The following is a 15,894-nucleotide window of genomic DNA, read 5'->3' on the forward strand; positions in this document are numbered from 1 at the left end:
TGATCAAACATAGAAACCCAAACCTCGGAACACGATTCTGTCTCTTACGTTCTCCGCTCTCATCTCTCAAGAGTGTACCTTTTGTCGTAATAAACTGTGCCACTTGTGTCACTTATGTGCTGTGCCGCTCGTCTGTCCTTGAATTCATTCTCGTGACAAGACCAAGAAACTTCAGGTTCTTGAGGTCCCGTTGGGTGGAGGCCCCAGAACCTGGATTCTCCCCAGTTCGACCAGGAACAATATCCTTTTAGAATCAACTGGCAATCTAGTAAGTAAACTGTGATTTCCAGAATTCTGTGACCTGCTCTAGCAAATGAATTGAACCAAAAGACGGGGGGTTTGTGGTAACCTCCCATCTATAGCCAGTCAGAAGCACCATGGAAACACCAACCTTGGACTTGCTGTGGGCATCTGAAGGGGCAGGCACAATTTATAGAACTAAGTCCTTTATTTTTTTCTTTAGGTTTATTCATTTAGTATTTCTAAGACAGAAAGAGAGAGAGCGAGAGCGAGAGAGAGAGAGAGAGAGAGAGCACACGTGGGTGAATGGCAGAGAGAGAAAGAGAGAGAGAATCAGAAGCAGGCTCCAGCTGTCAGCACAGAGCCCACTGCAGGGCTTGAACTCACAAATCACGAGATCACGACCTGAGCTGAAGCCGGAAACTCAACCAACGGAGCCATCCAGGTGCCCCACGTGAGACCAGGTCCTTAATATGTGGGATCTGATAACATCAGGTAGATAGGGTCAGAACTTAGATTATAGGACACCCAGAGAGTGTCACAGAATTGCTTGATGTGTGCAGACTTCCCCGTGTCTGATGTCAGAAGTGAAGTAGCATTGGAGTAGAGTATTGAGAATAGAGGAGACACGCAAGAATGTGTTTTGTTTCACTTTTGCAGGCTCTTTATGAAGTCATGAGCAAGAAATGGACCAGTCACAGCTGGAGATTATTTCCATTGCTATTCTTACTTTTTGGGTTCACAGATAAGGACTCCAAAGAGCTTTTTGTCTACGTGGGTTATTGGCAATTGTTATTTCCCTCATTAGAAATTAAAATCTGTATGATGTTTCAGTAGCTTGTTTTCACTTCCAGTCTGAAAATCTAGAATAATGTTAGGCTTTTAAAGAGCCCCAATGACTAACCTTAAAATATTCCATTCATTTTTTTTTTTTTAATTACGAATGATCGGTCTCCAAATGATGCTATAACTCAACGGACATCATGATACTGTAAGCAATGTTCTGTTGCATAAGACAAAATAAGGTACGTTATTAATACCTTAATAAAGCTAAGTGGGAGCATTATTAAAGCTTTATTAAAGCTTTTATTTAATGTTAAATGTTAATCATATTTCCCTCCATAGGATTATCAGCAGATTTCTCGTCAGAAACCTTAGAGGAATAATGAATGTCAACCAAGAATCCTATATCCTGCAAACTATCCTTCAAAAACGAGGGAGAAATGAAGACATTCCCAGAGAAATAAAAGCCTGCCCTGTGAGAAATGCTAAAGGAAGTCATCCAGATTGAAGTGAAAGGAGGAACACTTGGGTGGCTCAGTCGGTTGAGTATCCCACTCTTGATGTCAACTCAGGTCATGATCCCAGGGTTGTGGGATAAAGCCCCATGCCAGGCTCCACACTGAGTGTGGAGCCTGCTGAAGATTCTCTCTGTCTCTGTCTCTGTCTCTCTCTCTCTCTCTCCCTCTCTCTCTGTCCCTCTGCGCCCCTCCAACCCTCTTTCTTTCTCAAAATAAATAAACAAATACATACATACATACATACATAAATACATAAAATAAATGAAAGGACACTAGACTTTAGGAATTAGTAACTAGACAGTAGTAGCTTGAAGCCATCTGGAGAAGCAAAGTTAAATATGTGGGCACTTATAAAAGCTAGTATTATTGTTACTTTGATTTGGTAATTCTGCACTTTTTCTATGAGATTTAAGAGACGAATGCATAAGAAACTATCCTTAGTCTGCCTGGGGACACATAATACATAAAGGTGTCATTTTGTGACCTTAACACCTGAAAGGGGAGGGAGACAGACTTGAATAAGAAAAGGGCTTTTATATGTCCTTGAAGTGAGGCTGTATACATTCAAATCAGACTGTTAGGACTTGAAGATCTTGTTATAGACCGAATGTTTGTGTTTCCTCCTGACAAAGGAAAGCTCTGAATCTGATGGCTTCACAGGTGAATTCTACCAAATGTTTAGACAGGAACTGACACCAATGGTTTTCCGACTCGTCCCAAAAAATGGAAGACAAGGAAACACTTCCTAACTCATTCTAAGAGTCCAGCATCCCGATACCAGAGCCGGACCAAGACACTACAAGAAAAGAAAGTATAGAGCGATATCCCTTAAACCTTGATGCAAAACTCCTCAATACATATTGGATCTATGGTGAAATTCGCCCTAGAAAGGAAAGTCAAGTGGAAGCTCAAAAGTATACCCCTGGCCAAGAGAGTAAATGTTGTATCTGGCAGAATGGCAGAGATTAGTGGCATCCTAAGGGGTCTGAAGAAGGCAGGCGTGATGTCTGCTTAATTCACCAGTCTGGTCCCCTCAGCATGTGGATGGACGCTGGCGGAGGATTCTAGACCGGGGGTCCGCAGGGTACAGATTGCAGACGCAAACTGGCCAGCTCCCGTTTTTGCATATGGTGTTTACTCTTACAAGTGACTGAGAAAAATCAAAGAATGATATTTTATAACGTGCGAAAATTAAGAGAGATTCCTATTCCATCATTAATAAATAAAGCTTCATCCGGACACAGAGGGACACTTGCTCACGTGTGTATCGTCTGGCTGTTTTGGCACATGACGCATCCCAGCGACCAGGTGATAACGCCACCCTGTTTCAAGTGCCTACCACAGCGACCCTGAAAGAATACAGCGTTCGTGTGCATTACCGGACTAGGCAGTCGTCCCAATATTCCCAATTCACAGGAAAGCAACAATCATGAAAGGCAGGAATGTTATTTCATTTTTTAAATTATACCAGTGAGTTAAAAAAAAATTTTTTTTTTTATTTGTTAAAACGTATTTATTTTGAGAGGGGGCAGGGCAGAGAGAGGAGAGAGAGAATCCCAAGCAGGCCCCACACTGTCAGCCCCTGGAGCGCTATGCGGGGCTTGAACTCCCGAACAGGGAGATCGCGACCTGAGTCGAAGTCAAGAGTCGGATGCTAACTGACCAAGCCACCCAGGCGCCCTGAAGAGTAGAAAACTTAGGATCTCACAACACAGCCAATTGTGTCTTCATAAAAATAAAAGTTGGAAATGAGGCCGCAGCTAAAGTAAGTTGCCAAGCGGCGGGTTATTTTGCCAAGTGAGGAAACCATTCACTGAGGGTGATTTAATTCAACCAGGTTTGATCGTGGCAGCCAAAGAAACGTGTTCAGAGGATACAAACTTGTTGAAGATTGTTAGATTTTTTGCTTGGTGAATTGAGAACGTCGACTGAATTTCTAGAAAGGCACACGTATCCAGCAGAGGGCAGCATTAGCCCACAGAGTCAACACCCTTCACCAGAAGGAGACCCCATTTAGAGGAGCTGAGAGTTGACGATATGCTCAATTGCCAAGGTTTCGTAACCAGCGTATTAGCTTTTTGAATCTTCACGAAAACCCTGTAAGACGGGTGTTATTTTCGTCCTCGTTCTGCAGGTAAAAAACCTGAAGCTCCGAACGGGGAAGTGACTTTCACAAGGCACTAAGTCTAAGCCATTGGTCTGACGCCGGGACCCGTACTTTTTCAGTGAAACCCCATTCCAAAGTGCTTGCTATGTGCCAGGCGTGCTCTAAACACCTTGCACGTTTTAACTCCTTTAATTCTTCTACGAATCCCAGCATTTGGGTGCCATCAGCCCCGTTTTACAGACGAGGAAACTAAGATAAAGGAAAGCGAACACATTTCCTAAGGTAATTGCACCAGAACTGGGATCTGTGCTCACACTGTCCGGCCTGAGTCCCCAAAGGCCATCACGACACTGGTCCCTGCTTTCTGCTGGTGAGCTCATCATCTGATGATAAGCCGGGGTTTCTCAAAGTGGAGGTTAGTGTCACCTAGGAGCTTTCTAGAGCTGCAGTTTTGAGGCCACACCCCAGACCTCCTAACTCTGAAACTCTGTGGGTAGAGTCCCCTGCTCTGAGTTTAACAGGCCCTCGAAGTGGTTAGAAGCCATGCTAAAGTTAGACGCTGGAGTGTTTGATTCTCACTGTGGTCCTCACCCCTACGGTGCCCTCAACTCATACAAGTAAACGTGTAACACACCTCTGTCCGTCTGTGCGTTGAATAAGGGATGCTTGTGAACATACACAGATTTTACGGGTCGAGGCAAAGGTGCTTGTGTTGAATCTGACTCTTGGCTTGCTTTTAATTCCCAGGAGCAAGTTTTCTGGATGTGGTCTTCGGATCCCTATGTCACAAATTATTACAACAGCAATACCCTTTCTTGTTCCCGCCTCATGGCTGTGTCGCTCTTCTCTCATTATAAAGCTCCCCCCTCCCCCGCACCCAGGGTGCCTGGGTGGCTCAGTTGGTCAAGTCTCCCACTTCAGCTCAGGTCACGATCTCCTGGTTTGTGGGCTTGAGCCCCACGTTGGGCTCTTTGCTGACAGCTCAGAGCCCGGAGCTTGCTTTGGATTCTGTGTCTCCCTCTCTCTCTGCCCCTCTCCCACTCACGCTTTGTCTCTCTCTCTCAGAAATAAATAAACATTAAAACAAATTAAAAAAAAAAAAGAACTAAGGTGGCCTTCCCAACCCACCCCTTACCCGAGACTAATAAGAAGGAAAGGGAACTGTGAAGAATATAGAAATAGCAGATATAGGGTCCAGCCTCCGCCACTAATGCTGAGAGAGGGCGCCCAAGGAAGGCGTCCCCACCAGTTGGGGAATGTGACTTGAGCTGGACCCCAGTACTCAGGAGCCCCCTCTCCTGTTCTGGAAATGTGGGTTCCGTTTGCCTTTTCTGTTCCCAGAGGCTGCTCCGAGGACAGCCTTGAGATGCTGAAAACGCCTGCACAGTACATGGGACTGAGCCCAGTCAGAGCCTCTTTGGAAACTTTTAAGATTTGGAGGACAGGTGCAAGGATCCATTTCTCTTGCTGAGCTCAAGACAAGCCTCCTAAGTTCCCTTTGCTCTTATTAAAAGTGCTTCTCGCCACCACGGAGTGGCCTGCCTCTGTCTTTAGTCTCGCCCCGCCGTCTGCCCGCGGGGGCTGGTGTCAGATCACATGGGGAAAGCTCCTGAAAGGATTGGGAAGCTACACCCCCCCCGCCCTCGGTAGGGAGAGCATAGCCGTGGCTCACTGACTGTGGAGAAGGTGCTGTGGTGCGAAGCTGGAGGAACTTTCTGCAAACCCATCCTCTGTACCCTTTTCTACATCCACCCTCCGGCGTGCTGGGAAAGCTGAGTCTCACTTCACTTACCATGACTTTATTGCATCACCTAAAACTAAGACCCGTTAAATGATGGAATGCCAGACACATCATTTATGGTGAGACACATCCCGATTTCAGAGATACATGCTGATTCCAGAGATACAGTTTCTTTTAATTATATTTTTTAAAGTTATTTATTTTGAGAAAGCTGGCTCGTGTGCCCCTGGCTTGTTCATTTCTGATCTGACTCACCTTGACTTCCCTGCTCTTGGTCTCAGCTTCATCCTAAGCCTGGAAGCCACCAACACAGGGTCACCTTTCTCTTCTTCTGCTCTTCTGTCCTATTCCCAAACAAGACAAAGTCAGGGAACCTGGAAACCCAGGCCAGTCTGGGCATCGGGTATGGCGAGCAGTGACGGTGGCCAGGGCAGATTGGTAAGGAGACTGCACCCTGATGGTTGGTTGTGTCAGACCTCCGGGTGGGAAACCCTGGAGGGCATAGGCAGAGCAGTGACATGTCTGTGTGGAAATAAACAGCCGGGACTAGGGAGGCCACGGGTATTTCCTCTAGGTTTCACCAGCCCTTGGGGGAAAAAAAATACGCGTCAGGTAACACAACGGGCTTGAGTCTCTGAGAGCGTATCCGCAACGCCCCCGGCCCCCCAACCTTTGCTGTCCCCACCTAGTAGGGTCCTAGGTCCTCGAAGACCTGCTGAGTGGCTCTCCCTGGTGGTTCACAGCTGGAGTGGGACGAGCAGCTTCCTCCCTCCACTTGTCCTCGGCCGTTGGGGTGCTGCCCTGGGTGACTCAGACAAAGCGGGGCCGGGGACAGCATCTCAGCCCAGAAAGTCTTAGGGGTCTGTGTTTGCTGCATAAAAGCCTCTGTGCTTTCTTAAAGACAAAATGTTGACCTTGAAAAATGAAAGGTGGCACCTCCTAACTTTTTTTCTGAGAGCCAGCACAAGGATCCAGGCAGTGTACCGAGAGACGGAGCTTGTCCACCAGCTTTTCTGAGGCCGTGTCTCTGCTTCCGAACTTTGGAACTTGTGAGAAGGTACTGGTAGGGTACAACTAAAAGGCCTTGCCTTGTTCCAGTACAATTTTAGCTTAGATTTGATCTTCCAGTTCCTAGACTTCTACCTTGTCACGTTTGCCTCGCAGATGCCTTTTCCGAAGCCGGTGATAATGGCACGACGCTTCAGTGCGGACGGGGGTAATTTCCTAAAAGTTAAAGACCTTTGACGTCTTACTCGTGAAATGCGTTTCTATCCAGAATTCTCCCCAGGTCACGGTGGTGCCTAAGGAAAGTGATTCACTCTTCGGGCGCCTGGGTGGTTCGGTCGGTTGAGTATCCAACCCCTGATTTCAGCTCGGGTCACGATCCCAGGATTGTGGGATTGAGCCCCACATCGGGCCCCATGCTGCCTGTGGAATCTGCTTAAGATTCCGTCTCTTTCTCTCTCTGCCTGCTTCGCTCATGCATGCGCTCTCTCTAAAATTAAAAAAAAAAAGAAAAAGAATGTGATTCATGCTTTTGTGTCCTTAAAACGGAAAATCATAAGGGCACTGAGACGTGTACTTAAACACCACCAGAATGTGGACATGAAATTCATGTAACGACTGGCTTTTGAAAACCATCCACTAGCACAGAGCCGTCGGCGGGTCAAAGATGAGCCCCTTCTGGGGCCTGGCACTGGTCTCGGCAATGGAGGTAGACGAGGATCCTGCTGGGCCGAACGAGAAGATAAATAAGTCAATGGCAGGTATCGATAAGGGCGATGACAAGGATAAGATAAGGTCACGTGGTAGAGAGTGAGTGGGGCTGATTTAGCTTGGGGGGGGGGGTCAGGGATGGCCTCTCTGAAGAGAGTGATGTTTATTTTTTTTAATGTTTTTATTTATTTATTTGTGAGACAGAGAGGCAGAGTGTGAGTGGGGGAGGAGCAGAGAGAGAGGGAGACACAGAATCGGAGGCAGGCTCCAGGCTCTGAGCTGTCATCACAGAGCCCGACGTGGGGCTCGAACTCACGAGCCGCGCCGCGAGATCGTGGCCTGAGCCGAAGTCGGACGCTCAACCGACTGAGCCACCCAGGGCGCCCCAGAAAGCGATGTTTCAATGAAAACCTGAATAGGAGCGCCTGCCCGGAGCCGGCGTGGGAAAGGCGCGGGCCTGGCATTCCTACAGGTGCTGCAGCTGGCGGCCCGCGGCCTGGCCGGAGGCCCGGCCGCGCTGCTCTCCTCGGCCGTGGCGGTGGGAAAGCCCCGCGCGGGCAGGGACGCGGAGCCGCGCGCGGTCCAGGTGCCGGCGTGGGCGGGGTCCGCGGGCCCCGGGCCGGGCGTCTGGGACTCCAACGGGGACAGGCGAGAACCGCTGTCCTTGGCGAACCTGCGGAAGAGGAACCCGGAACGTGGAGAAGAAGAACTGGCCTCCAGGCTGGACCACGGCGAAGCCAAGGCCACGCGACACATCTTCCTCACCAGGCACTCCCAGAACCACGTGGATGCTTCCCAGGAAAAGGACCGCACGCTGACGCCCCTGGGTGGTGAACAGGCTGAACGGACGGGGCTCCGACTTGCCAGCTTGGGCTTGAACTTTAATAAAATTGTCCGTTCGTCCATGACCCGGGCCATCGACACCACTGCTGTCCGTCAGCGAACACCTGCCAGGCGTCTCCAAGGTCAGCGCAGACCTGCGGGGGGGGGAAGGCGCCCCCATCGAGCCCGACCCGCCCGTGTCCCACTGGAAGCCCGAGGCTGTGCAGTATGACGCAGCCGGGGCCCGGATCGAGGCCGCCTTCCGGAACCACATCCACCGGGCAGACGCCAAGCAGCAGGAGGACAGTTACGTGATCTGCAGCTGCCACGCCAACGTCATCCGCTACATGGTGTGCCGGGCGCTGCCGTTTCCCCCCCCCCCCCCCCCGGAAGTCTGGCTCCATCTCTCTCTCAAGGACAGTAGCATCAGCCACCTGGTGGTTCGGCCTGGTGGCCGAGGGGCGCTCAGGGCCCTCGGGGACACGGGGTTCATGCCTCCGGACAAGATCTCCCGCTCCTGAGGGCTGCCTGGAGGACCCGCTCCCTGGGGCCCCAGCCTGGTTCGCCCGGGTGCCGCCACGGACGCGGCTCCTTCCCCGTCTTCCCTCCACAGGCTGCGCTGCGGTGACGCTGTTCCTCCGGGAGGAAGGTGGAAAAAGCGCTCACGTCTTTAGTGTCTAAAATGGGGCGTTTCGGTCTGTACTTCCGACCCAGGATGGAAAAGGGAATCGTCGCGAGCAGATCAGCCTGATTTCTGTCTTGGGGTTCTCTGCCCCGTCTGCCAGGACGGGGCCTCGCTGCCGCCGTCTGCGGGGACTACGGCCAGTTTGCACAGGCGTCTTTGGTCGTGACCGCTGTTGGCCACGGGAGCCCCTCGAGGCTGTGGGCAAAGCCCATTAGGCACGAGGGGCTCCCGGGAGGAGGGGCCGCCAGCGCTTCCGTTCAGAACTTGTCGTCCGTTCTTCTCATTTCTTAAAACTCTCTCTATCGCTTAAATCTTTGTCAGTGAAAGATTCTGTTCCTCTGGGTTCTTGCTTCCCTAACCACTCGGTCTGGGGGCCTGCACCTGTGACGCCACGGGGTCTGAACTCCCCTGTGTTGTTCGGCCTTTCCCAGCACCTGGGAGCAGCACGAGGGTGAAGGAGGGGACCGGGACCGGAGAGCCACAGTGCAGCCAGGGTCCTGTTTCAGGAGAATACTAGACACTTCAGTCTGCCTCTGGCTGTTAATCCTTTACAGCTACGGATTAAACTGTTTAGACGTGATGTGTCCATTCCAAGTATTCTGTCAATTTAGGAGAAACTACAATTCCTGTGAAGTGGTCATGAGCATTTTCTGCGATCAGCGCGACTAATTGGGACATCTGATCCATTTGGAAATAACTGCCAAATAAAATTTTATTTTACTGGTTTAAAAAAAAAAAAACACCAAACCCGAGTAAACATCTTTGTCAAAAATCGGCCCAGCCATCCATCGTCCCCACCATTTCCTCCCCCCCCCCCCCCCCCCCCCCGTCCCCACCCCCACCCCCACCCCCATCCTCAATAGAACTGGACTAAGGGGTGGTCCCTCCACCTCTGGGCAGCTGTCCGCAGTGCTAACAACTAAGCAGAACAAAAACCTTCCTGCGAGAATTCAGCAAGGTGTCAATCGGCCCTTCTGACAAAGTTGGGGAGAACTTCCCCGTGGGAACAGAAACTGCTGGTCAAAGCAGATCTGTCTCTTGACAGGATTTTTGCACAGCTGTCATGCAGCCTTAGCCCAGCAGATTGGAAAAGGGTGGGGACGAGGCTGATTACGAGGAAGGAGAGATTTCTGTTACTGAATATTAACACCTTCAGTATGCCTGTCAAAAACGTCATTGCTTGGGAAAATCATGAACGAGAGAGCATGAGCTCTCATCTCCTACAGTCTCTCCTCTAAGATGGGTCCAATGTTAGAAAAAAAAAAAAAAAGCCGATGTAACAACTGGCTCACAAGGCAGTAAGAATTGCCACTTACAGGCCGGTTCCACGTTTTCCGGGAACATTCTATGATGGCTCGCCTGGTTGAGATCCTCTTCTCCATCCTCAGCGTAGATGACTTACCATCTTTTTTTTAGGAAACAAAGACGTGTACGTATTATTCTTGTTCGATGTGAAAATGTGAATTTAAAAATATGTCAACCGAGGGAGGGAGAAGGACAGACAGAAAAAGGCACTTTAAACTTCACATTTTCAACTTTCACATAGTGATTCCTGCCAGGGGACCCGAGGAAACCAAGGGTCGTCTCCCTAAGACTTGACATCTATTTGTTTCCATTTTTCCAAAGAATTTACATGTTGTGATTAAATACAAATTTATTTAATAATAAAACTGAATTCTGTCCGTGTAAATTCTTTTCAAGGAATGTATACCAAAGGCAAGACAACTATCATGTGGGTGCGGTCAGATATAAGTAAACACTCACGTGTGCCTATGCGTGCATTTAAAAAAAATCCTTAAATGGTTGAAAATGACTGCACTCACATACACCAAATGTGGTGTTTTTTTTATTTTTATTTTTTACATTTACTTTTTTGAGAGACAGAGTGCGAGCGCGAGTGGGGGAGGGGCAGAGAGCGAAGGAGACACGGCATCTGAAGCAGGCTCCAGGCTCTGAGCTGTCAGCACAGAGCCTGCCTGACACGGGGCTGGAACCCAAGAACCGTGAGCTCATGACCTGAGGCAGAGCTGCATGCTCAACCAACTTAGCCACCCAGGCTCCCCACATATGCTAAATGTTTTAGAAAACAGAGCGGGAAATCTGGGGCGTTCATTTCTTTTATTCATTCATTCATTCATTCATTCACTCATTTAAATTGACTGAGGCCTTCATTTCAATATGATTTTTCATATTCAAGAAAAACTTTTATTAGCACAAATGTAACCCTGTACTTCACGTTATGTAATTTAAACCCTATAAACTTAAATTGATCACTACAACTTTAAGTCAGGATCGAGCTTGGGTCACAGTGAGCTCTCTTGCTAAGTCAAAACCTACCGATAAGAGTATGGGGACAGAGCTGTTCCCTGAAGGAAGATGATGCACGTTCCCCGGATTTACAAGGCAGCAGTGGGAAGAAAGTGAATTTAATCCACCTTGGGGCACTAGTCACTGTCTTCACGAGTCATCTTTGCCTCAGGAGGTCAGAATTTTTACCTGGTGGTATGACCTAGACTATTCCAGTACTTTTCCAAGCCTGTTTTAGTGGTCTGATCGGTTACTGGGCTGCTATAGTTTCCCCCTGACCGGTCCTGTGGGGTACGGAGGACTAAGAGACACTCAGTGAATGGCCTGGCTTTCGGCCATAGTTCTCTACTCCCCATGGGTTGCAGTAGCCTAGTTTCTACCCGGTAATCAGCATCAATCAACACGGCTTATTCTCTGCTTTTTGTGTCGCGGCCCAAAGGTACCCAAACAGCCAGGGCAGTCTCCGCTCTCAATGTCGCATTTACTTGATTAAAAAAAAAAAAAAAAAAGTCGTGATTGAAATATGCAGGTCAAAAATGCAAACATTTTCAGTGCATGACAGGTTGGCACAAAACCCCACCCTACACTCACCACCCAGCTCAAGAAATAGAACATTCTCGGTACACCAGGAGCTCCTCTCTGGATCCCTTTCCCTCCTTATTTTCCCACAGGAAAGCACAGACCTGCCTTCTCAAGGCGTGGATGAGTTTTGTCTGTTTTCCAGCTTCGTATGCATGGAAACTCACAGCATGTACTCTTTTTCCATTGCTTTCTTTTAGCTCAACATTATATTGATGAGATTGAGTCATGGTTTTGCAGGTATAAATTAGTCGCTTGCCCTGCTGTTGGGACACACCCTCCATGAATTCATCCATCCCGTTTGTCATGGAATTATCTGTTGATGGGCCTCAAGAGGTTTCCAGCCTTAGGGCATTTCCAGTACTGAGGCCTCAGATTTCTTGGCGTCCGTGCTCCTGCATTTCGGTTGGGCACGTCTAAGGTCGTATTCCCGGGTCTCAGGGAATCCGCACGTTCTACTTTTGTAGGTTCTTCCAAATCATTTGTCCAAACTCTACTGATTCATAGTGTACGAGCGTTTCAGTTTTTCCACAGCCTTGTGAACACTGGCTTTGTCATTTTGGATAGTGGAATTAGTGGTTTTGACCTGCATTTCTTTGATAACAATCGAGATTCAGTACCTTGTCGTTCATCTCTTGGCCATCCGAATATCTGTTATGAAGTAGTGTATCTTGCCTGTTTTCCCATTTATCATTTTCCTTTGGGGCTTCCTTTGTCAAATACGTACTTGAAAATATCCTCCCTCATGTTTTAATTAATGCTGTCTTTTGATGTTCAGATATTCCTAATTTTCATTTATTCCCAGTTTTCAATGTTTTCCTTAGTTGTTAGTAGTACCTTTTGTATCCTTTAAGAAATGATTTCCTGCTCAAAGTCATGAAGATATTCTCCTGTTCTATTCTAAAAACTTTTACTGTTTTACTGTTTCTTTTTCCAAATGATTATTTATTTTTGACAGGGAGAGAGACAGCACAAGCAGGAGAGGGACAGAGAGAGAGAGGGAGATAGAATCCAAAGCAGGCTCAAGGATCTAAGCTGTCGGCACAGAGCCCGGGGTGGGGCTCAAACTTACAAACTGTGAGATCATGACCTGAGCAGAATTCAAACGCTTAGCCCACTGAGTCACCCAGGCGCCCCTGTTTTACTTTTTACATCAGATGTGTAATTCACCAAGAATGAGGTTTTTGCATATTATTTGAGTAGGAATCAAGTTTCATCCCCCCCCCCACTTATTAATATAGAACTCAACGACAACCCTTTAATGAAAAGATGGTCCTTTCTCAACTTTTCATAGTACCTCCCATCAGAGATCCAATGTCCAAAGAGAACATCGGTCTGTTTCTGGAATCTCTAGTCCTTACTTGTCCATCCTTGTGCCGGTACCACAGTGTCACAGTTGTTAACATCTGTATAACAAATCTCTATCCCGAGAGTGTTAGTCTTCCAACTATCTCCTTCTCCTATATTTTCTTATCTATCTTTGTCTTTTATATTCCCATAAATCTTAGAACTGGCTTTTAAACTCACACACGCGCACACACACACACACACTCACACTCACACACCCTATGAGGATTTTACTCGAGGTTGCTGTGGATCCTATACAGAAATTTGGTGGTGGTCTTTATCACGCTGACTTTTTCCAACATGCATATTTTTAAGGTTTATTTGTTTTTGAGAAAGAGAGAGAGAGTGCAAGACCTACAGATGGGGACAGAGGATCCAAAGCGGGCTGTGAGCTGACAGCAGAGCCTGATGTGGGACTGGAACTTGCGAACTGTGAGATAGTGACGTGAGCCGAAGTTGGCCGTCCGCTCGATCAACTGAGCCCCCCAGATGCCCCGACTTTTTCACATCTTGGCTACAATCCATTACCTCTCCTTCCCATTTATGAAGTTTCTTAAATTCCTCTCAGTTATATTTTCTACTTTTTTTGTGTAGAGGTTTTGTACGTTTTTATTAGGTTTGTTTTTAGTGGTTTTTTTTTCTTTTGTTTTGTTTTGTTTTGCTTTTTGTTTTTGTGGAGAGTGAGAGAGCGTGTGCTGGAGCACAAGCTAGGGAGGGGCAGAAGGAAGGGAGAGAGAGAGGGAATCATAGCGGGCTCCCTATGCCCAGCCTGGAGCCCAATGCCCCACTCCATCTCCCAACCCTCAAGTCGTGACCTGAGCTGAAATCAAGAGGTGGAGGCTTGACAGAGGGAGCCACCCAGGTGCCCCTGTTTTTACATATTTGAAGTGTATTCTTTCAAAGGCTGTAGCCTTTTTGTGTGCGTATAATTTTATTTACGCACTCATTGCTGTCATAAACAAAACGCAGGCTTCATTTTTGCACAACGGCTTTCAATTCAGTGACTTTGCAAAAGATTCTATGTAGATTCTTTCGGATTCTCTTTCTTCGTCTCTGCATTTGTCTCTTTCTCTGTGTATCTCTCTGTCTCTCTAATTATTATTACTTAACGTTCATGTTCATTCATTTCCTCGACATATTGAATCAGTTAGGACCTCCCATCATTCCCACTTTCAGACAGCACCACTTTAGCATGAGGTACATTGTTCGATTTAAAGTTTTGATTTGTTTGTTTTTGTCAAAATAGGGACTTTTCTTTCTATGTGTAGTTTGCTAAGTTTCTTTTTTGTTTTTCTTGTTTTTAAGTTTATTTATTTATTTTTGACAGAGACAGAGACAGAGTATGAGCATGAGCTGGGGAGGGGCAGAGAGAGGGGGGAGGCACAGAATCCGAAGCAGGCTCCAGGCTCCGAGCTGTCACTACACAGCCTGACGCGCGCGGGGCTCGAACTCACCAACCGTGAGATCATGACCTGGGCCGAGATCGGTTGCGTAACCGACGGAGCCACCCAAGCGCCCCCCTTTTTTTCCTTAAGTCAGGAATTGATGTGGAATTTTATCAAGCATGTTTTCAGGAACCTATTTAGATGGTCATTTGATTTTTATTCGTTATTCTGTTGATGGCATAAGTTATATGGATTGATTTCAAATATGAAGCTATGGGGGCGTTTCTGGACCACGCCCAATTAGGACGTGGTATATTATCCTTTTTCATGTGTTGCTAACTCACTTTGCAAATACTCTGTTCAGGTTATTTTTGCATGTTTATGAGCAGACGGCCACACTGTTTCACCTTGGCCCACGTCAGATTACTAAGGAACCTCCTTAGCCAACACATGGCACACAAGTGTGAGGGTATCGATGCCCCCCTAGGGGTGAACTTCAAAGGAGCAGGAAGCTACCTACTGCCTGTCAAGTGAGAAATTCTGGGAGGAGCTCTGTGTGCTTCTAAGAAGCCCCAAGAGAAATGACGCCCCCATACCTAGGGCGTTGATCTCAATGAACAGACCCTTCCATTGGCTTCTTTAAGGGTAGACTTTTTATTGTGTGCAGAAAACCTCCCAGATTATAAGTGTCCAGCCAGTGAATTTCCACCAAGGGAACATCTTCAGGTAATTGGAGCAAGAAATGGGCGCTCAGAGCATCTCAGCCGCCCCTCTCAGGCCCCCTTCCACATCCTTCCCGTCTTCGCTTGCTGGGTCCAATTCTCTGGCCGCTGCCTGGAACCGGGCGGGGAGGGGCGGGGCAAGGCAAGAAGGCCGCTTTGCCGGCCCGGGAGGGGCTGAGGGAGCAGTGGGCGGGGTGTGTTTGGCCCCAGGAGACGCGCTCCCCGGGGAGAGAGGGACACACGGAGGGAGGGGGGAGGGGCGGCGGGCGCCAAAGGAGAGGTCAAGGAGGCCAGAGGTAAAAGGCAAAAGGCAAAAAAAAGCCTACAGCACCCGGTATTCCCAGGCGGTCTCCCATCCAAGTACTAACCAGGCCCGACCCTGCTTAGCTTCCGAGATCAGACGAGATCGGGCGCGTTCAGGGTGGTATGGCCGTAGACGCCGGCGGCTGCCGCTGGGCGCCTCAAGAGCCTGCTCCACGCGTCCCAAGCCCAGCGGGTGCCGCGCTTCACCCATGCACGCGCCTGCCTGCCTGCCTGGCTGCCGCCGCCCTCCGCCGCGGGCCCCGGGCGGGTGGCGGAGGCGGCGCAAGAGGACCCTGGCAAGGCGCTGTGGCGCAAGCCCCGGCCTTCACCGATCCCGGGACTCTTGCACGCTGCTCCCGGCTTGGCCCCACGCCCGCCTCCGCTTCCATCCCTCACCGCACCGCACCGCACCGCACCGCACCGCACCACGTCGGGCCGCTCACTGGGAAGAGGGTGGAAGCGAGCGTGGGGCATCCGGCCGGCCTTTCCTTCTGGGCCCCCCACCCCACACACACACCCCGCCGGGTTCTCAGCGCCTCCTCCCCAGTCCCAGGGCGAGCGCAGCCAGCCCCCCCAACCCCCCCGCCTTTCATTCCCCTCCGCCCCACCTGGTGCAAAGCCACCCCGGAGGCCCCAGCG

At 49.0% G+C, this 15,894-nt stretch overlaps 1 protein-coding gene and 1 non-coding gene across 2 annotated transcripts; one reads left to right on the forward strand and one right to left on the reverse strand.

Annotated features, from left to right (window-relative positions):
* The first annotated feature begins 7,061 nt into the window (after positions 1–7,061).
* Positions 7,062–8,519, forward strand: LOC122478476 (serine/threonine-protein phosphatase PGAM5, mitochondrial-like). The gene is given in 3 exon segments (XM_043572069.1): positions 7,062–7,155; positions 7,525–8,039; positions 8,041–8,519. Coding segments are annotated over 3 exon segments (1,017 nt in total). The 3' UTR covers positions 8,449–8,519.
* Positions 8,520–15,271: 6,752 nt separating this feature from the next.
* Positions 15,272–15,390, reverse strand: LOC122478480. Its single transcript, XR_006296016.1, has one exon. It is a non-coding gene; the product is annotated as a 5S ribosomal RNA (ribosomal RNA).
* Between the last annotated feature and the right edge of the window lie 504 nt (positions 15,391–15,894).

Source organism: Prionailurus bengalensis, unplaced genomic scaffold (genome assembly GCF_016509475.1).
Source record: "Prionailurus bengalensis isolate Pbe53 unplaced genomic scaffold, Fcat_Pben_1.1_paternal_pri Un_scaffold_71, whole genome shotgun sequence".
In the NCBI taxonomy this organism is placed as follows: Eukaryota; Metazoa; Chordata; class Mammalia; order Carnivora; family Felidae; genus Prionailurus; species Prionailurus bengalensis.